At 40.4% G+C, this 21,700-nt stretch overlaps 1 protein-coding gene across 2 annotated transcripts in view; it reads left to right on the forward strand.

Moving 5' to 3' along the window:
* Window positions 1–634: 634 nt before the first annotated feature.
* Window positions 635–21,700, forward strand: part of LOC116513413 (bifunctional heparan sulfate N-deacetylase/N-sulfotransferase 3) — a 75,085-nt gene continuing 54,019 nt past the window's right edge. For both annotated transcript variants that reach the window (XM_032224479.1, XM_032224480.1), the window contains exon 1: window positions 635–1,606. In XM_032224479.1, coding sequence (XP_032080370.1) covers window positions 635–1,606 — 972 coding nt within the window. The remainder of the gene's footprint in view (window positions 1,607–21,700) is intronic.

Genomic DNA, 21,700 nt, shown 5'->3' on the forward strand with positions numbered 1-21,700 from the left:
TATATTTTGTTTAATGTTTTAATAATTACTTTAAATATATATATATATATATATATATATATATATATATATATATATATATATATATGATTTGTTTTTTTCTGAATTTTATTATGTTGGGCAATGATAAATTTCAGGATGATTAAATGATTAAATTAAGTATTATGCCAAAAGATAACTTACATACCAAACAGTAAATAATGGTATTTGGTTTGGGGAAAAAAAAGTTCTGTTAATTACTTGCATCTAATGAAGATGAAGTTGTTTGATAAATTACGATATAGTGTGCAGATCATGGGAATTGATCCATATAGGATGAACCAGGCTGTTTTATAGGAAATTTTGGACAAGAAGACCATTTTAATTCAGCTCTCACTTCAAATTTAATTCCATTGTTAGATAGTAACAATGTATTAAGATTATTGTGATCAATTGGTTAAAAGTGGGGGAAAAAAGTCACTTAACTCTTTGTTTTTCCTTTCCAGAATATATTGACTCTGGATTGTACTGAAGACAGAGATACACAGGCTGCAATGGTGACATAAATTACTAGAATTGAATTGGAATAAATTCTGAAACTCTTTATAATCTCAATGCAGTCAGAACTGGAAAGCATCTTGGCCTGACTTACAACATGACTTTTATTGTGAAACTTCATAGACATTTTCAACGAACAGTAATATTACTAGCTACATTTTGTATGGTCAGCATTGTTATTTCAGCATATTATTTATACAATGGCTACAAGCAAGAAAATGAAGCTTCTGAACTTTCTTCAGAGGTTGAATGTGGGGACCTTCCAATGCTGCTATCTCCATGGAAGATGATTAAGCCCAGTGAACCACTAAGGACTGACCCTGTTGTGCTTGTATTTGTGGAAAGTCAGTATTCTCTACTTGGTCAAGATATAGTCATGATATTAGAATCCAGCAGGTTTCAATATCACATAGAGATTGCTTCTGGTAAAGGTGACCTTCCTGTACTGATAAATAAAAATAAAGGCAAGTATCTTCTAATAATATATGAAAATATTTCTAAATATGTGAATATGGATTCCTGGAATCGGGGCCTTCTAGATAAATACTGTGGGGAATTCAGTGTAGGAATGATTGGGTTTCAAAAAAGCAATGATAATACTTTGCAGACTTTTAAGTTAAAAGGTGTTCCTTTCCAGATTCATGGCAATGTAGGTATAAAAGACTGTTGCATCAATCCTCATTCTCCTTTGCTCCATCTAACAAAACCATCCAAGCTTGATAAAGGGCCTTTGCCTGGAAGTGACTGGACAGTTTTCCATATAAATCATTCAGCTTACCAACCTGTTGTATTTGCAAAAGTAAGAGTACCTGAAAACCTCCCTCTGGCTGCTATTAAAAATGTTCTACATGCCACAGTTATTCATGACTTGGGTCTTCATGATGGAATTCAGCGTGTTCTTTTTGGTAACAATTTGAACTTCTGGCTGCACAAACTCATCTTTATTGATGCTCTCTCATTTTTGACTGGGAAGAGACTTCCATTGTCCCTGGATAGATACATACTTGTAGATATTGATGACATCTTTGTTGGAAAAGAGGAAACAAGAATGAAAGCCAGTGATGTTCAGGTATGGTATGCCAGAAAGTCTCCTATGATATGGTGGTGTTGTCCAAATATTTATTTTTTTAATGCAAAACTTCTATAAAGTTTTATTTAAATAGAAAGTCAACTCCGCTGTGTTCAATATATTCATTTGAAATAAAATCAGTATTTTAATTAAGCCATTGTTTGTTTTTAACATCGTTTGAATCCTTTAATTTAGTAGAGCTAAAGCCATAGCATTTTGGCTGGCCTTTGTGGGAATTTAGCAATAGCAATAGCAGTTAGACTTATATACCGCTTCATAGGGCTTTCAGCCCACTCGTAGCGGTTTACAGAGTCAGCAAATTGCCCCCACAGTCTGGGTCCTCATTTCACCCACCTCGGAAGGATGGAAGGCTGAGTCAACCTTGAGCCGGTGAGATTAGAACCGCTGAACTGCAGATAACAGTCAGCTGAAGTGGCCTGCAGTACTGCACCCTAACCACTGCGCCACCTCGGCTCTAACTTGGCTTTTATAGGCTACTCTTGCCCAATATAAATTACATTAGCTTTTTTTTTCCAGAATGATTAATCTTCCTGCTATTTTTTTCTATTTGTGAGATGTTGTGACATTAATTAATATCTGTACCTTAAATTTTATGTTGTTAGGATATACTGGATTTTAAAAAAACCTCTGTCATGTACAGAAGATAAGATTATAGAGCAGTAGATTCCATGGGCTGTTTTCCATTTTGTGTAGTTAGAGTTCTACGTGCAATGAAAACATGTATGGCTTTCAATAAAATGGGCTGGTGGATCGTATTTGCATAATTTTTGCCCTCTCTAAGGTTGCTGATATGATTTATAGCATGCCGTTGAAGAGAGGTTTGAAGTATATCCAAGCTTTTTCAGTAACACACAGGGGTGAAATGCTCTGAAATCTGCTACCAGTTTGCTTCATGCGTGCATGTGTGCAAAGCACAGGGGCTGATCATCAGAACTACCAGTTCGCCCACACCGGTAGTAAAAAATGCTACTGGTTCAGATGAACGATCAGCTGTTCTGCACGATATCTAAATCGCATAGCACAGCTGATTGTCGTACAGCTGGTTGTCGGAACTACCGGTTTGCTCAAACTGGTAGCATTTTTTTATTTTATTTTTTTTACTACTGGTTCCGGCGAAAACAGTAGCATTTCACTCCTGGTAACCTAGATTTGATGATAATCACTCCTACTGTTTCTGAGATCTGTTAAGTATAGCAACCAGGTTGAAGGCACCAGAGTTTATTTTCTTAAGCTGTAGATTACATGGCAAACGGAATCATGCAGGGAACCTTTTCGCATGCTGTAATACTTTAGAGCAGAGGAGGAAAATTTCTTCTTTAAGTTCAATTAAATCATTAAGTTTAATTATTGGAGAAACAAAAGTTTGTATATGACAAATTAGCGAATTTATTTTATTTTATTTTTATCCCACCTTTATTATTTTTACAAATAGTTCAAGGTGGCAAATATATCCAGCATACCTTCCTCCTCCTATTTTCCCCACAACAATCCTGTGAGGTGAGGTGAACTTTGAGAGAGTGACTGGCTCAAGGTCAGACTTTCATGCCTAATGTGGGACTACAGTGGTGGGATTCAAATAATTGAACAACCGGTTCTCTGCCCTAATGACTATGTGGGTAGGTGGGGCTCGGTGGTCATGAGACTGGGTGGGCTTGGCCAACTCAAGGTCACTCAGGTCGATGGACGCTTCGCCTTAGTTGTTACAATGTAATAAGGGTTAACAGGAGAGGCAGTTTCTGTAAGCAGCTCAATAAAGATTAGGCTAGAAACAACACTAGAATGTTTCCTTCCTGCCTTCCTTACAGGATCAGCCCTGTAAAGTGGAAAAAAACAAAAGGAGATTTCTTCCAACATCCGCTTCTCTGAACTGCTTAGAAAGTTAACAACCGGTTCTCCCGAATAGGTGCGAACTGGCTGAATCCCACCACTGTGGGACTAGAACTCTTAATCTCCTAGTTTCTAGCCTGGTGCCTTAACCACTAGACCAAACTGGCTCTACAAGAGTATGTGCAAAATATTTTTTTCATGGAAAGTTGTAATTTAGACAAGATAAGGCATGGCATACTGTAAGTAAGGAGGACATATTTATTTTTTCATTACAGCAGATATTTTAAGTTATTGGCTATAAGCATCTTGCATTATCTGTTCTCAGTTCTGGTTCTTACTTGCACTAAATTCAAATGTGGTCTTCAGAAAAGTTGCTTTATAGTTTTTTTGTTTTGATTATGTTCAACTTGCTTTCCCTATATGGAAAGCTTCCATATTCTGACATTTTATTAATATTCTTCAAAGGGCAAACTGATCTAAATGAACCTATTGCTGTAGACAAGTTAGTCTTGGCTCGTAGAGTTATGGTTCAGACTACCTGGACTACCTCAGATTAAGTTTGTAAGGCATTTTGAAAATCAACAAATCTCTTAACTTTCTAGGAACTATTCTGGATGGCTCAGAAACTACAGTGCATGGATTTTCTCTGTAATCATCATCCTCAATAAGCTAACAATTGGTTTAGCACAGCTTTTCAGCTTCCTTCTCTCCTTCCAATTCATGCAGACAGATGAAATATTAATATGCCGTATGTTGTGTTTCAGTTAAAATCTGGATTTATATGAGTAGGTGTAACCTTTAAAGAAAGTTATTTTTCTGCACTTTAGTTCTCTTGTTTCATTAAGAAAAAATTCAATCATGAAACAGATGGCTAAGGAATAACCTATAAATCTTCAATTTAATCTAAAATCACTTTGGAATTTATCACTTTAATTATTGGGTTTGGCGCATCAGAAATTGAGAATAGAAGACTAGGGATATGAAATTAAAACATAATTCTTGATATTCCTTAGCTTAATCATTGAATTTTTTAAAATTTGCAATTAGTAGCCAAAGGCCTGATTATGAAACAGTATATCAGTCAATTACAAACAATATAATTCGTGGTAAATTTGAAATAGAATTTTGATGCTTAATATTTTTTTTAGTAATTTATCTGGCCCCCCAACATGCAAAAAAAATGTGACTGAATAGTATTCTTTTAATATCAATAACGGTATTTGAAACTCTCATAGGTAGTGCTTTTCACAATGCATATTTTCATACAAATTACAGTATTTTTGTCTTTTTAAAAGTTCTTTTGTTTACAGATCCTTAGGAAGAACAAATAACTAAGCCTGCAAATCCTATAGCCCTTCCAAACTATATTTTCTCATGTAGAATTCAATACAGGGAGCAGAGGTGAAGCATCCTTCCCCTTTTTAACTCATGCTATATTATTAGAAAACGTTTAGTTGCCCTTGGCTGTAATATGCCTTCCATATAATGTTCTACCTGCAGCATTATCAAATTTCTAGTTGAAATGAAAATCTTAGCATATACATAAAAGTTCCCCATGAATGCAGAGCATTTCTCGTGAGGACTGGTTTTTCTATTATATCACCAAAGGGACTTGTGGGAAGAAAGTGGCTGATAGCCATACATTAAATTCTATGCAGAGCAGGGGTGGGTTTCTCGCCCCGTTCCAACCGGTTCAGTTGGAACGGGGCCGGTGGCGTCCTCATGCACGCGCGCGGTGCACACATGCATACTAGCGTCTGTGCGATGCTCCAGCTGCTCCTGGAGGATCGCACAGGCGCTGTATGCGTCCTGCGCATGCGTGGAAGCGCAGAACTCGTCAAAACCGGGTAAGGACCGCGGGCGGGCAAGTGCGCCCTTCGCCGTTCCTGGAAGTTACTTACTTCCGGGTTCACCGACCAACCGTTCGCAGGGACCGCCGTGAACCGGTTGAAACCCACCCTGATGCAGAGACATGGTGACTTAACAAGACTCAGATAGCAATAATTTTCATTCTTCAATATTCAGTTTAAACTAAAAGTCCTTCATTGGAAAAAAAAAATCCATTTTGCTACATGGCCTGAGTCTGATATGAAAAACATTTAAGGATCAGTGACTTTTTGAACTAGAGCAGAAAGTATTGCATTTAAACAATTTATATTAAAAGGAAGATGAATAGAAAAATAGCTTCCAATTTTGAACATGACATGAGAAATAACAGCCTTTGCTTTTAATGAAAAAATAATTCAATTGTCTAAATGCAAGCCCAAATACTGCCAGTGAAAGTTGCTGACTGTTAAATTACTGTTTTATTTATAAAAAAATAAATACAGAAATTTATAAAGGTATAACAATCAATTTTCATGCTGTCACTCGTTGATTGAAAAGAATGACAATTGTTAATTAAAGCAAACTTGTATTTTGTATTTGTATTTGTATTTAAGTTTATTTATATGCCGCCCTTTTCCCTGGGGGGACTCAGGGCGGCTTACAACTTAAAAAGGGGGGGGGGGACAAACTTTTAACATATAGAACAATACATCATTAAAACACAACATTCATACCATTCAGGCGGGTTGCAATCTTTAGCCCCAGGCCTGACAGGAAAGCCAGTTTTTAAGGGCTGTGCGGAAGGTCTGGAGGGTGGTGAGGGTACGAATCTCCACGGGGAGATCGTTCCATAGGGTCAGAGCTGCCACCAAGAAGGCTCTCCTCCACGTGGTTGCCAGTCGACATTGACCGGCGGATGGAACTCCGGTCTTGGAACTTGGATTACCCTTAAATTAAAATGGAATCGTAGTTTTATATCCGAACAAACAAGATGTTAACCAGGTTATACAAAACAGGAAAATGAAGTTGTTATAAAATAATAAATTTTATTTTTTCTTTCATGATGTAACTTCTTCCAACCAAGTATCATGTGTGGCGTTAAAGTGCCCATCTGGATAGCATTGAGCTATATTGGAATCAGTTAGTATACCATCATTTTCACCAGGTCAATACCTGTAGATTTGACTCTCAAATGATATAAAACTATAGTTAATTCCTTGGTTTATTATTTAAACTGTAATGGCTTGGTTTCACACAATATGTGTAAGCCACTATGATGTGGTTCATATCGCAATTACTAAGCCAAAAGCAAATAAGTCATATTATGATTTTATAAACTAAATCATACTGTTTGTGACTTAATTTGCATTGTAAACTTAGTTATAAAATAACCAATTCATTTAAAACTAGTGTTGGAACCTAGAAAGGTATTAAAGGAGATGTAAAGTGAGATTTGGACATTAAGTGTGAAACCTACTGGGTCAGGCTGGACAGCCTCTTAGAGCCCTTTTACTTCTATATTAAAGCCATATAGGCAGAATTGCAGCTTGCAAAAGAACAGGAAGCCAGTGCCTAACCACAAGATGTCAAAAGTCCAAGGTTAAATTAAAGTTCGTTAATGACACGTACTCCATAAACAAAAGGAGAAGTAAGACCCCATCTCCTTATAAGGTTTTCTCCTCAAGGTAACCACTAAGAAATGTGTTAAGTATTTCCGTGTTGCAATGCTTTTGAGAATGTATAAGAACGCGTGCTTCGATAATTAAGGTTTTTCAGAACTTGCAATGCTAAGCCATGGGCTAGCTTTCTGAACCTGGCTGCCAAATAAACTTTTCCTGTATCCTGAGAAATCTAACGCCTGTCATTTTCTGCAACAGTATAAAAGTTGGGGAGAGAATCTGACAAAGTGCACTTTCAAGAATTTTCAAAAAATGAATATGAAATTCTGACTTTAAGGTCATTTTTGAACACTACTGTAGAAACAAGTTCAGCAAATCTTATTTTACACCATGGAATGTTGAAAAAGTAGAGCAGGAAAAATATTTTAAAAGACAATGTGTTCTTTTAGAGATGTTAGCAATGTGAGATGCAATGAGTCTTTATTACTATGAATGAGGAAGAAGTTGTTCTCAGTAGCACAATGACACTAAGTGAGGCAATGTTGTGCAAATCATCTGGAATTTAAAGACATATTTGTACACTATATTAATACCATGTTACTAGATACTGCATTTCGTTCTACCTGTATATCAGAAATCAGACATGAAAATAGTCTGTAACAGAGAAGGCTTTGCATGTTGAATCTCTTTTCATTTCTCTCTATAGGCCAGTTCATGAAAGATCAATGATAGTTAATTATGATCTTTCAGTGGCAGAATCATCATCCATTCAAATGTGAAGTTGCTAAGGAATACCATTGGGAAGTTGTTATTTCAATCATGTCCTGCTTAGAAGTCTCATATAGACATCTAATTGGCCGCTGTAGAAACAATAGAATGATGATTTGATCCAGCATGAATCTTCTTACATTTTTAGCAAATCAATATTTGCTAAAATATTGATTTGCATAAAATATTTGCATATTGTATGGCCATGTGCTGAGAACAGTGAGTGGTTTTTCTGTAATTACAGGTACTGTATGTGTTAGAGGAAAAATCCTCTCCCCTCCCAAAAATTTTTGCGCAAATTCCATTAATGAAATGTTGAAGTAAAAGTCAATGGTGAAGAGCTGTCACCTCTTGTTGCAGAAAATGACAGACTTTAGACTTCTCAGGATACAGGAAAAGTTTATTTGGCAGCCAGGTTCAGAAAGCTAGCCCATGGCTTAGCATTGCAAGTTCTGAACAACCTTTATTATCGATGCATGCGTTCTTATACATTCTCAAAAGCATTGCAACACGGAAATTCTTAACACATTTCTTAGTGGTTACCTTGAGGAGAAAGCCCTATAAGGAGATGGGGTCTTACTTCTCCTTTTGTTTATGGAGTAGGTGTCATTAACGAACTTTAATTGAACCTAGGACTTTTGACATCTTGTGGTTAGGCACTGGCTTCCTGTTCTTTTGCAAGCTGCAATTCTGCCTATATGGCTTTAATATAGAAGTAAAAGGGCTCTAAGAGGCTGTCCATTGCATAGGCTCTAAGAGGCTTAGCATTGCATTGCCTTTCGACATAGTCTTTTGACATAGAGACATCTTGTGGTCAGTCACTGGCTTCCTGTGTCTTTTGCAACTCTGCCTATGTGGCTTTAATATAGAAGTAAAGGGGCTCTAAGAGGCTGTCCAGCCTGACCCAGTAGGTTTCACACTTAATGTCCAAATCTCACTTTATATCTGCTTTACTCTAATATTAGCACTGTGGAAATAAGGATTTGGATTTTGTACACACTTAACCAGGGAGCTGTGAATTCTGACTGTATTAAAGGAACTAAGGATACCTGAATCAGAATTGATATCAAGAGCTTCAAGAGCTTCAAATTCTTCAGTAATACAAAAATCAGAAACCAAAGGGTGCGTCTGTCTCACTGTTGCTCGGATTATAAATTTAGATTTCCTGGCAATGACTATATTCGAACAATTTGTAAATGAAAGAGAATAAATTCAGCTCTATATTTTACAGTAGCAATTTGTCCACTTGCTTGTATATTTACTTTTTTTTTTCTTTGTGATTCAACATGAGCATCAGGAGAAGGCTATGGTGGAGCTATTTTTTTCCTATTTAGAGGATGCATGAATATTAAATATGAATATTAAATAAATTAAAGTGGCAGCAAAACCAAAATGGTGTGAAAACCATGCAGTTATTTCAGGAGTGGGCTGCTGGGGGTTCGCAGGGGCTCAGGAGAGCCTCTAGCTAAGATTCTGTGCAGTTCGGAGTACCCTACTCCTGGATGGCCCTGTCCACCTCGCCCCTCCCCTCCCAGGAGTCCCCACGCAGCCCTTTCTGGATGCACGTGAGTGCGGGGCATGTACAGAGGCTTGGGGATGGCAAAAAATGGGTATTGCTTGGTGGGCATGGTGTGGAAACGGGCCTGTTTCCAGCCTCCAGGGGCCAAGGAGGCCATTTTGCCCTTCCGGAGGCTCAAAGAAAGCCTCTGGAGTCTGGGGAGGACAAAATGCCCCCCCCCATGCTGTGGTGCAGGAGGCCAACTAGGCCACACCCACCCAGCAACTGAGCAGAGAACCCCTTGCTAAAACGTTTGAAGCCCACTCCTGAGCTGAGGTGACGCAGTGGTTAAATGCAGCACTGCAGGCTACTTCAGCTGACTGCAGTTCTGCAGTTCAGCTGTTCAAATCTCACCGGCTCAGGGTTGACTCAGCCTTCCATCTTTCCGAGGTGGGTAAAATGAGGATCCGGATTGTTGTTGGGGGCAATATGCTGACTCTGTAAACCGCTTAGAGAGGGCTGAAAGCCCTATGAAGTGGTATATAAGTCTAACTGCTATTGCTATTAACTCCCTACCACATTCAGGAGAAAACACACTGTAGAACTGGAGAGATAATCTATGTCTCTTTAAATTAATCTAATCCTTATTCCTATTAACACAATATGCAACCCACCTAGTGGGAAGCTGCATATCCCTTGTTCTTTTTCATGATGTACTTTAAGAATTACTCATAATTCTTTTTTGAGCCTTGACAGGCATAATCAGATTTGTTAATGAGTTCACATTTTACAGCCTCACGCTTTAATTGGACTCTGAAATTTGTCTACCTAGAGCAACTCTAAGGTCAAGAATGTAGTATCTTAAGAAAATTGAAATGATATCCCATTGGGATTTTTTAATTATCCTCTGTTTTTAATGTTTAAGGTGCCCATTGTCTTACTTAGCAAGTTTCAGTTTGGCAAGATCAACTGTTGAAGGTCATGTGAAGGTCAGGCTGGCATATAACTTGTGTAAATGGACATGTAAATCCCAAAACTGGATGTTGGAATAAATAAGAAACATGTGTGTTTGACAGGCAAAGTACTTTCAGCTTTTAGAACTGATCGGTTCAGAAGCCCCTAAACCAGGGGTGAAATCCAACAGGTTCTGACAGGTTCTGGAGAACAAGTAACGGAGATTTTGAGTAGTTCGGAGAACCGGCAAATGCCATCTCTGGCTGTCCCCAGAGTGGGGTGGAAATGGAGATTTTGCAGTATCCTTTCCCTGCCATGCCCACCAAGCCACGCCTACCAAGCCACACCGTGCCCACCAAGCCACGCCCACAGAGACGGTAGTAAAAAAAAATGAATTTCACCACTGCTCTAAACCAGGCATGTCTAACCTGTGATATACAGACCACACGAGTTTCTGGACAGCTAATAATGCAGCCCCACAAGATCATAAACTTTTAACATGTGATTTATATACATTCCCTAGATTATATATTTTAAGGGTGGCCCAAAACCATTCTTCTTTACTCAATGCAGCCAAGGCAATCCATAAACTTGGAGACTCTGACCCTAAATACTTACCTCAGGGAGAAGCAACACTATGAGCCGAGGTGGCGCAGTGGGTAGAGTGCAGTATTGCAGGCTACTTCAGCTGACTGCTATCTGCAGTTCGGCGGTTCAAATCTCACCGGCTCAAGGTTGACTCAGCCTTCCATCCTTCCGAGGTGGGTAAAATGAGGACCCAGGCTGTTGGGGGCAATATGCTGACTTTGTAAACCACTTAGAGAGGGCTGAAAGCCCTATGAAGCGGTATATAAGTCTAACTACCTGAGAGACCGCCTCCTGCCAGTCACCTCCCAAAGACCTATTAGATCCCACAGACTAGGCCTCCTCTGGATTCCATCTGCCGGCCAATTCGGCTGGCAACCCCCCAGGGGAGGGCCTTCTCTGTGGCTGCTCCGGCCCTATGGAACGATCTCCCTGTTGAGATCCAGACCCTTACTACCCTTCCGGCCTTCCGCAAAGCAACTAAGACCTGGCTGTTCCAGCAGGCCTGGGGCTGTTGAATTATCCAGCCCCATCCTATGTTATGACTGTTGCTGAAATTTTTTAACTGTTGTTTTTATTTTGTACCCCCCCTTCCCTTTTTATTGTTAGCCTCCCTGAGTCTCCTGGGAGTAGGGCGGCATACAAGCTCAATAAAACTCAAACTAACTGCTATTGCTATTGCTATTGAAAACCAGAGTTATGATTGACTGGTAGATAGATAGGTAGGCAGGCAGGCAGGCAGGCAGGCAGGCAGGCAGGCATAGAGATATAGAGATACAGAGCAATACGCTGACTCTAAACCGCTTAGAGGGCTGTAAAGCACTATAAAGCAGTATATTATTATTATATACTTTATTCATTAAACATGAAACTCCGTCAACGGGACATTCAAAAATGCATCACAAATACCATTGACTGGTGCTAATGGTTAATACGGGTTGCTGCCAGCATCCTAGGTATCAACCAAGGACCTTCTTAAAATATATGATATTACGAGTAGCACAGTTTTTTGGAGTTCCGCTGGTGTTATTGCAGGAAGCTGCAATTTATTGATGTGTTTTGTAAAATTATTATCTCTTTTATTCATTAAACATGAAACTCAGTCAACTGACTATTTAAAAATGTGTCACAAATACCATTGATTGGTACTGATGGTTGATACGGGATTGCATTATCGTTGTTGTTGTTGTTTTTATTTAGTGGAATATTGAGGTTACATGGAAGCGTATGTACACAACATGAACATGTGTTTACTCAAAATGTTAGCCTTGTATGTTTAGAAAAAGAACTACTTACTACAAATTGAATTAGCTCAATGACGTGCCTTTTATTTCACACTCCCCCAACAGTGGGACTCTTTAAAGACCCTAAAAATTTATATGGCCAGATTACTTTTCCCAAATTTAAGAAATAAAAATAAAAATCAAATACATCGGGAAGCAAAAGTGCACCAAATGAGCTATACATGGTTTCAATAGTATTCCTATGGTATTTATTTTCCTTGATTTAACTGCAAGCAACGCCTTCCTTATTGTTAGAATTTCACCGTAGAATTATATAGGGATGATATGTACTGTGATGATAGAATATATAGCAATTTTCTTTTACCCCTTGGAATTAAAAATAAAGCTATCCATGTAAGAGAAATGTTTTTGTAAAACAACTTTTTTAGAATTTAGAAATTTAGAATAAGGTACAGAATTGTAGACATGCATCAGTGGACCTACCAGAAAAATACTGTTCGAAGTACCTTAGTTAAGGGCATGGTAAAAAATAAATAAGCACTGTGTAACAGTTGCCAACTTTAACGTTGAGACTGTGGAGCCTCAGGGCTTTAGCACTGCACAGCTAGAGCAATCTGTGATCTTTGAATGCAGTAATGGACCAAATGTGTCAGTCAGTATGAATCAGATTGCATACCGAAGTCTCTGATTCAGCAGTGCTTTAAGTTCAAGAGAACTAGGAATAAAAAGGTGTGTCTTTTTCTTCCTGCTGGGATCCTATATTTCATTTTCCAGGCAATTATTGTATCCTAATCAATAACCACAACCCCAGAGGGACACAGTGGCTTATTGGCTAAGGCGCTGAGCTTGTCGATCAGAAAGGTGGGCAGTTCGATTCCCTAGCACCGCATAGCGGAGTGAGCTCTTGTTACTTGTCCCAGCGGAACATGGGAGGAACATGGGCCAGTCCTGGAGTCTGGGGAAGGCCCTGATGAGGGCTCTGTGTCGGAAGCAGACGGGAGGCCAGAGCCGTATGCCGGTTATCAGCTGCCTTCAGAGTCAGACATCAGTGAGGCAGATGAACAGCTGGAGCCTGTTCCCAGTGTGCGCATGCACAGAGTTTGCCAGACAAAGAGAACAGCTAAAGAACAGGGGTCGTACTTCGGAGTAAGGCCACAGGTGGATGCTGAATGGCCCCTCCCAGAGGAAATAAAAGAGGAGCAAAAGGGGAGTGGAGTTTGCAGGAGACAACTAGTCCGTTTCATTGGTTCGTGGACTCTCCAAGACTCCTTGCCGAGTTTGCAGATATCGGCCTGGCAGCTCTCCAAGCCAAATAAGGTCTGTGACTGTAAATCCTCCCTTGAAAACTTTGTCGTCAAATTAACAAGCATGTGAATTTTGATCGTGTGACCATGTGGATGCTGCAACAGTCATAAGTATGAAAATGGTTATGTGATTTTTTTTAGTACTGTTGTAACTTTGAACGGTCACTAAATGGTAAGTGAGGACCACCTATATGTATTGACTGGGTTCACATATTGCAGTAAACTATGCTTGTGTAATCATAATGTATGGAATATATTGTAATTGTTATATGGTTATATCTGCACAGTACACAATGCAAGAAACCACGTGATTCAAATGCTGGGTTTATAAAACACCCAGCTAAGCTAAAATCTAACAAACCATTGCAATATGTATAGTGTTGTATGCAACCATCACTACTGTAGCCTTAAACCACAAAATAGCAGTTCTTATGGCAGCACCGGTTTCTGACAATCGAGGGAACTTAGTTCTTTTTCATTCAAGAAATACAGCTTGGAAAGTGGAAATGTCCTTTAGTTCATTTTAAATTCAGACAGACGCAGGAGAGGGTTCTTCAACGTAAACTTTTATTCAACTAGAAAAGCTAACAAGAACGGGAGGAGAACAGAACATTGCCCGCCTGACAGCTATTTATACTGACAGCTGTCAGGCGGGGAACCAATCGGGTGGTGGCATTTCTCCCGCCAGCCGGCAGCCGCGCCACAGCCAATCGGATCATCTTCTTCACGCTCCGGCTGCATCTGTCGGCTGCGTCCGGGCGGACGCAACAGTTCATGTAGTATGTATCAGTGGGCACCCTCTCTTCTCCTATCCGGGAGAACCGGTTGTTAACTTTCTAAGCAGTTCAGAGAACCGGTTGTTGGAAGAAATCTTATTTTGTTTTTTCCCACTTTACAGGGCTAATCCTGTAGGGAAGGCAGGAAGGAAACATTCTGGTGTTGTTTCTAGCCTAATCTTTATTGCCCTGCTTACAGAAACTGCCTCTCCGGTTAACCCTTATTACATTGTAACAGCTAAGGTGAAGCACCCATCGACCTGAGTGACATTGATTTGGCTACGCCTAGGCTACGCCTACATGACTACCGAACCCCTCCTCCCCAGCTGGTCAGTAGGGCAGAGAAATTATTTGAAACTCACCGGTTGTTAAATTATTTGAATCCCACCACTGGTATATATGTTTACATTGAAAACGATACAAGAAATTTAGCTGGCTTTATTTCTTTGAGGCGCTGGAGGAGGAAAACCAAAATTAAAAATGGCAAGACATAAATTTTTAAGCTATTTTTTTTTGGTTGCATCTTGTTTCAGTATAGAAAATAAACCAGTACTTCTCAAGTAATAGGATTTTATTGCTGCCGTGGTAGTTGTAGTTGCTTTTCTAATGATGCACTGAACTATAAAAAGAAATGGAAACTTCAAGTGTTTTATGGCTTGGGCAGCAGGTTAGATACAAAATAATCCCAAGACTTTGTTCTCAGTTCTATCCTCTGACTTTATTTCCAACCCAACTGGCAAGCCATCCTACGCCTTCTAAAGTTCAGTGATACATCTAAGCAAAGAAATCTCCCAACTTATTGTAACTTCCTGAAGCTTGGAATTCCATAACTTGAAGTTCTAATATACCTATAGGATAGAAGACTGATTCCTAACTTTTTTTTAAAAAAACTGGCAGACACATTTGACACTTTGAAAACACATTATGGATATGCTTGCAAAATAGAACTGCACTATTTCATCTTTGTCAATTGTTGGCAAGTCCATTGCAATATTTCTGTTGATGGGTTGATGGAAACGTTTCTAATTTGACTTAAATTGGAAATTCTACTTAAAATGTGGAATTCAAGTTCCATACCTGCTGATTTTCTTGGCTATGACCAGCGGTAAAATCCTCTGAAGTCTGCTACCAGTTCAGTGAGTCTGCTACCTAGCATGCACTTTGCGTGCACAGGCATGCCTGAGGCACGCCAACACAGCGCTAAAAAAGGAACATTTTGAAGCTTTCCAAATCCGCAAAGGTAAGTAGCACAGCGAGGGGTGAATGTGCTGCGCAACGCAATTTAGATTAACTAGAAAGCAGGAAACCCAACGATTCTAGCTAATGTCACAGCTGATCCTCGGAAATACTGGTTCGGCTGAACCAATAGCATTTTTTGGGTGAACCGGTCTGAACCGGGAGCATTTCACCCCATTATTTACTATTTCATTATTTCCAGTGCTTGCTTGATCTTCCTTGTCTCTAGACCAAAGGTGATATTTCTTTTTTTGTTTTTGTTTAGAATGCCTTTTGTAGATTTCAACATCGAACATTAAAATGCAAGCTGACATCAGGGTATTCTTTTGTCTTCTTTTTCTTCAGCTACTTTTGTTTCACTTCTTCTAGCTTTCTTGGATCTGATCTTGACATGCTGATCTGATTTTCCAACCAATTTAGTGATGTTTGGCCTCCCCCCCCCCCAATGTTTGTTATCTTCTATTATCTTCTATTCAGTGGTAGGTTTCAAAAATTGTTCGAACTTACTCTGTGGGTGTGGCCTCCTTTGTGGGAGTGGCTTGATGCCCATGTGACTGGATGGGAGTGGCTTGATACCCATGTGACCGGATATGAAGATGCTGACGACACTTATCAGAACCACCTTAAATTGCCTCACACACAGCACTGACATGCATAAGAATATGATGTAAACTTGTTTTTTTTAAAGGCATCTTTGGTTTGCGTTAAAACAACTTCAACACACACAATGTTCTGATTGCACCACAAACGCAGTAGTCATCCTTACCTTTCACAGAAGCACTGAGTTTTATAAATATGAGCATGATAGTGTAGAATAATCATATCCAAGGACCAGTGGTGGGTTTTAAATTTTTTTGGAACCTCTTCTGTAGGTGTGGCTTGCTTTCCGGGTCCACTGGTGGAACCTCTTCTAACCCGTTCGGTAGATTTGACGAACCAGTTCTACCGAATAGGTGCGAACTGGTAGGAACCCACCTCTGCTTCTATTATATTTTAATTGTAGCTGTACAGCTGGCTTGTTTCTTGCAGTAAGTTGGCATTTTTGATATTACATGATTGATAGCTTTCATTATTGTTTCTTTGTCTTTTTTATTTTTATTTCTTTTACAAGCATCAATGCAGGCAATCTTATTGTGTTGTTTTTGTGCTGCTCTAAATGCTCAGTTATTCTTCATTTGACAACTTCTTGCTTTGCAGTTAAAGGACTTGGTTCTTCTTGAAGAGAAGGCAGAGGAGAGGGTGCCTGGTTTGGGAATGAAAACAATTTAATTGTTGGTTTCCTCTACTGCCAATTTCACCTGCTTGTATCTCCTGTCTGAGCTACTTCTGGGAAGGCTTTTGATTTTTTTTGCCCTTTGCAGGGTGTTATTTTTGCAAGAACTAGTGCATTCTTTTTACATTTATTTTTCTTATTGGATTTGATTTGTTACAGAAACCATTATTCTTTGTTTTCAGTACATTTGTACCAGGTAAGCAACTTTTCTTCCAGTAGTCCTGCCTGGTTGGTCAGGCACAGTTCTTAGTATTACGGTTCGTTGTGTAGTCAGCCAGATGGTTAGACTGGATTTGGCATTTTTAGTCACCTACTAAGTCCTTCCCAAGGAACTGCAATAGGGAGGTGTTGTTGTTTGATGGTTATGTCATAGGATGCAAGCTGTTCCAAGTTAACTTGCCTTCTGCAATTGACTGATGGTGATTTTTGTCAATGCCAGTAATGTTCAAGTGGTGCTCCATTGTTTTGAGATTGAAACTAATGTGTGTATTACTATATTGCACCCACTTTACCTGTTGTTTTTACTATTCTGATTCATTGCACAGTCAGCCAAATATTTAGATTTAGCATCTATTCATTATTGTAATCTATTCATAACAATATGCCTGTTCTTTAGCTGCTGTTGCCCTTCATACACATTGAGGTCTTCCCAAGAACACAGAATGTCATAATGTATTAGAGTAGTGCATGTGTAGCTCCAAGCAGTGTGGCCTTTTGCAATTGATAGATGGACATTTGGTCAGTGTGCAGATTTCAAATACAATGGTGTTGTGGCCCGGCAGGAGCCGTTGGAGCTGCCACCAGACTCCGACAGCGAGGGGCCATATGACTCGGCCCTGGAGGATGTGGGGGACCCTGGAGAGGGTTCCGACTCTGAGCAGGGCGCAGAGAGACTGGTTGGCCACCAGGTGGCGCCTGAGCCTTGGATCAGTGGGGAGGAGACAAGAGAGAGTGATCCAGAAACCAACAGTGAGTTGTTCCGGGATGCACGCCGTCAAAGGGCTACTTTGCATCAAGAACAACTACGTAATTACAGGAGGTAATTACACTCAGCTGATGGTCATTAAGCTCCTCTCCAGACTATAAAAGAGACTGCTTGTGCCACGCCCTTCTTGCAGAAGTCAACGCTTGGACTAAAGAGAAACGAACTTGGCAGGCTGGATTGCTGTCAGAGTTTGTTTGCATTGCTGCCAAGGTTTGTCGGACTTGCTGCCAAAGTCCTTATCTATTTGTTTATTTGGCTTTCAGCCACCAAGATTCTGGTCTTGTTATTAAAGGACATTCCATTTTACGCTTGTCTCGGCTTTCGTTACTGGACAGAGGAGGGGGTCAGAACACAATGGTACCTTGGTACTCAACTGCTTTGAAATTCACCGAAGTTGGTACTCAGTGCATTTTTATGAGAAAACTTTGTTCTAGTACTCATTGTTTCTTTGTACTCAATGCATAAGCTAGAATTTGTTGGTGTCAGCTGCCTTGTGACTCACTACATTATTCTCTATGGGGAAAAAATTGTTTGTTACTCATCATTTTTGTTACACATTGCACCTCCCAGAACCAATTGACCACAAGGTACCATTCTACTGCGCAAGACATTTGGGTTTGGCACCCAGTGTGCTGATAACTATTGGGACCACCGCAACCGGTTTATGCTCTAATGTGTCAATTTTGATTTTCAAATCTTATTATTTTTTAAACTCTGGTATTGCTCAACTCTTAATAGCTGTAGAGAGCTGACAACAATTAAAAAATACCATAATATCAATAAAACATTAAAAATAGATTAACAATGACAAATATGATGAAGTGAGAGGAAGGACTTACTCGCCCTCAGAAGCAGAGGTGGGTTCCTACCAGTTCACACCAGTTCGGTAGAACCGGTTCGTCAAATCTACCGAACCAGTTAGAAGAGGTTCTACCAGTGGACCCGGAAAGCAGGCCACACCTACAGAAGAGCTTCCAAAAAATTTTGAAACCCACCACTGATCAGAAGTTACTATTTAGCTCAGGGGTGTCAAACTCGATTTCATTGAGGGCACATCAGGGTGTGTTCGGGGGGCGGGAGGGCATGGCCAGCTTGACGTCACTCCTGACAGGGGCACCTGTGGCAGCCCAAGCGCTTTGCCAGTGAAAATAGGCACCCGAGCTCTGTTTTCAGCTGCCATGGCCTCCTGCAATCCTCTGCCAATGAAAATGGAGCTTAGGACCTTTTTTTCTCTAGCAGAAGCACCGCGGGTCAGTCTTTTGCTGTTTCCAGGGTGGCCCCCATGGGCCAGATCCAGACGCTGGGCCTTGAGCTTTACCTGATTTAGCTCTTCCGCAACCCAGCTTCCACTCTACACTATGGGAACGCGATGAACTGATGTTTGGAAACCATTTGGAGCTGGCAGGGACAAAACAAGCTAAAAGTAAATGGAGCAGCATTAAACTTTATTCAGAAGGAATCTTTGCTAAATCTGGTAATAATTCTTAAATGGCTAACAGCCTCCTTGAAACAGAATATTTGAAACTTGGGAACCCTGGAATTATAGCTACTACTAAACAGGCATAGGGCCTTTGCCCAGTTTCAAATGATACAATGAATTAAAGGCGGAAAATGAGAGTCTTTACACAAGGATGTCCTTATGGAAATTCCTTTAGAATGATATACATTATATCATTTAGGGTAGCATTGCTGCATCATTGAACATCAATTTCCATTTAAGATTATTTGGTGCACAATGAACTAACTGAGAGATGGGGAGTAGAAATCGATGGCATATATTACTACGGCAAACTGCATCGCGTTGTGTAAAGTAATTGTACAAGCAAACGAAAAAGCTGTTAGGATTCAAAAGTTAAGCAGGAGCTGAATTTGAAGCTGGTAATAAAACCAAGTCCCGTGTTTTTGTGCACAGAAATCAGGAAGGAGAAACATACGCTGGCTCTTGATTTGAAGCTTATTTATCTCAGTGTGACATCTGAAGCTGCTGGCAGACCCAGTGCTGGTTATAGACATTTTCAGACCTTAGCAAAATGTCAGAATATTGCCCTTCTTGACGTACAGAGTCTGATCACATTGTTTCTTGATAAAAGGAACTGTGCCCAGCCAGGCATGGGTAATGCAGAAAAGATTCATGGTTAACCTAGCACAGAGAGACAGTTAAATTAATAACTGGAAGGGATATAACTTCAGGATGATTAACTCTTAGGACTAAAGTACCTTTTCACAAACTGACACCTTTGTGAGACAGGTTGGATTACAGTTTCCATCACCTTCCAGGCTGCAGTAAAACTGGAAGGCAATACTTTGGGCAGGGTGAAATACCTCTAGGGCAAAGAAGACAAATAAGGCAGGTGTTTTATATATTTCATATGCAGGAGTACATACATACAGGCCAGGGGTAAGATTCACTTACTTTCCTACCGGTTCGCAACTGTGAGCGTGTGCATCTGCACAAGCGCACCACCTTCCGTGCATGCATAGTGCTCACGCATTACATCGGGGCAGGTGGGCAGAGTCTCCCGCAGCCACTGCTACCAGTTCGCCCAAACCGGAGAGAACCAGCTGAATGCAGGGGTGGGTTTCAACCGGTTCGCTGCGGTCCCTGTGAACTGGTTGGTCGGCGAACCTGGAAGTAAGTAACTTCCGGGAACGGCGAAGGGCGCGCCCGCCCGCCCGTGGTCCTTACCCAGTTTTGATGAGTTCTGCGCTTCTACGCATGCGCAGGACGCATACAGCGCCTGCGCGATCCTCCAGGAGCAGCTAGTACGCATGCGTGCACCGTGCGTGTGCACGAGGACGCCACCGGCCCCGTTCCAACCGAACCAATTGGAACGGGGCAAGAAACCCACCCCTGGCTGAATGCCACCTCTGATACAGGCACATCTCGTCAAATATGATATGTTCAGGGAATGCCTTGGAATTGTGTTTTGAATATGTCCATTGCATTTCTTTACAGATTTCGACTAGGTAAATGTGCATGTTGATAGTCATGATTTACTGCGTGGTTTCCAGAATGATTTCAATCTCATTAGGTAGGCCAGCCAGGAATGTGATATCCAAATAGTCATTGAGTTACGACCACAGTTGAGCACAAAATTCATGTTGCTTAAGTGAAACATTTGTGAGTTTCGACTTTTCTTGCCACAGTTGTTAAGTGAATCATTGCATTTGTTAAGTTAGTAACATGGTTGTTAAGTGAATCTGGCTTTCCCATTGACTCTGCTTGTCAGAGGTTTGCAAAAGCTGATCACATGATCCCAGGACACTGCAACTGTCATAAGTATAAACCGCTTGCCAAGCAGCTGAATTTTGATTATGTCACCATGGGGATGCTGCAAAGCTCATAAGTGTGAACACAGTCATAAGTGCCATTGTCACTAAATAAACTCTTGTAAGTCGAGGTCCATCTGTACTGCAGTTGAGGTGATCATGCTAACAATAAAATTCTGTCTATTTCAAATAATATATGTGAAGGGAAAAGAGTGATAACTTATATTCCAAAAGGTATCGTACATTAGTGTTTTAGTACCATTACAATTGTAGTAATTGTAATGGTATTAAACCACTAATGAATAACTCTGTTTTCCTATTCAATATTTTAAACATATGATTATAAGCTTAAGGGATCGTCAGACAAATTGCTTTATCAGTGATGCAGCTGAGCTGAGTATGTAACTGAAACAGTCATGTCATTGTCCATTTTGTGAATGCACTGATTCCATCAGATAGACCCATAAGAATGTTGTTGTTGTTAATTGCGAAGTCATGTCTAACCCATCGCAACCCCATGGACAACATTCCTCCAGGCCTTCCTGTCCTCTACCATCCTCTGGAGTCCATTTAAGCTCATGCTGACTGCTTCGGTGACTCCATCCAGCCATCTCATTCTCTGTCGTCCCCTTCTTCATTTGCTCTCAATCTTTCCCAGCATGAGGCTCTTCTCCAGTGAGTCCTTCCTTCTCATTAGGTGGCCAAAGTATTTGAGTTTCCTCTTCAGGATCTGGCCTTCTAAAGAGCAGTCAGGGTTGATCTCCTCTATGACTGACCGGTTTGATCATCTTGCAGCCCAAGGGACTCACAGGAGTCTTCTCCAGCACCATAGTTCAAAGCCCTCAATTCTGTGGCGCTCAGCCTTGCTTATGGTCCAACTTTCACAGCCATACATTGCAAATGGAAA

Source organism: Thamnophis elegans, chromosome 9 (genome assembly GCF_009769535.1).
Source record: "Thamnophis elegans isolate rThaEle1 chromosome 9, rThaEle1.pri, whole genome shotgun sequence".
In the NCBI taxonomy this organism is placed as follows: domain Eukaryota; kingdom Metazoa; phylum Chordata; class Lepidosauria; order Squamata; family Colubridae; genus Thamnophis; species Thamnophis elegans.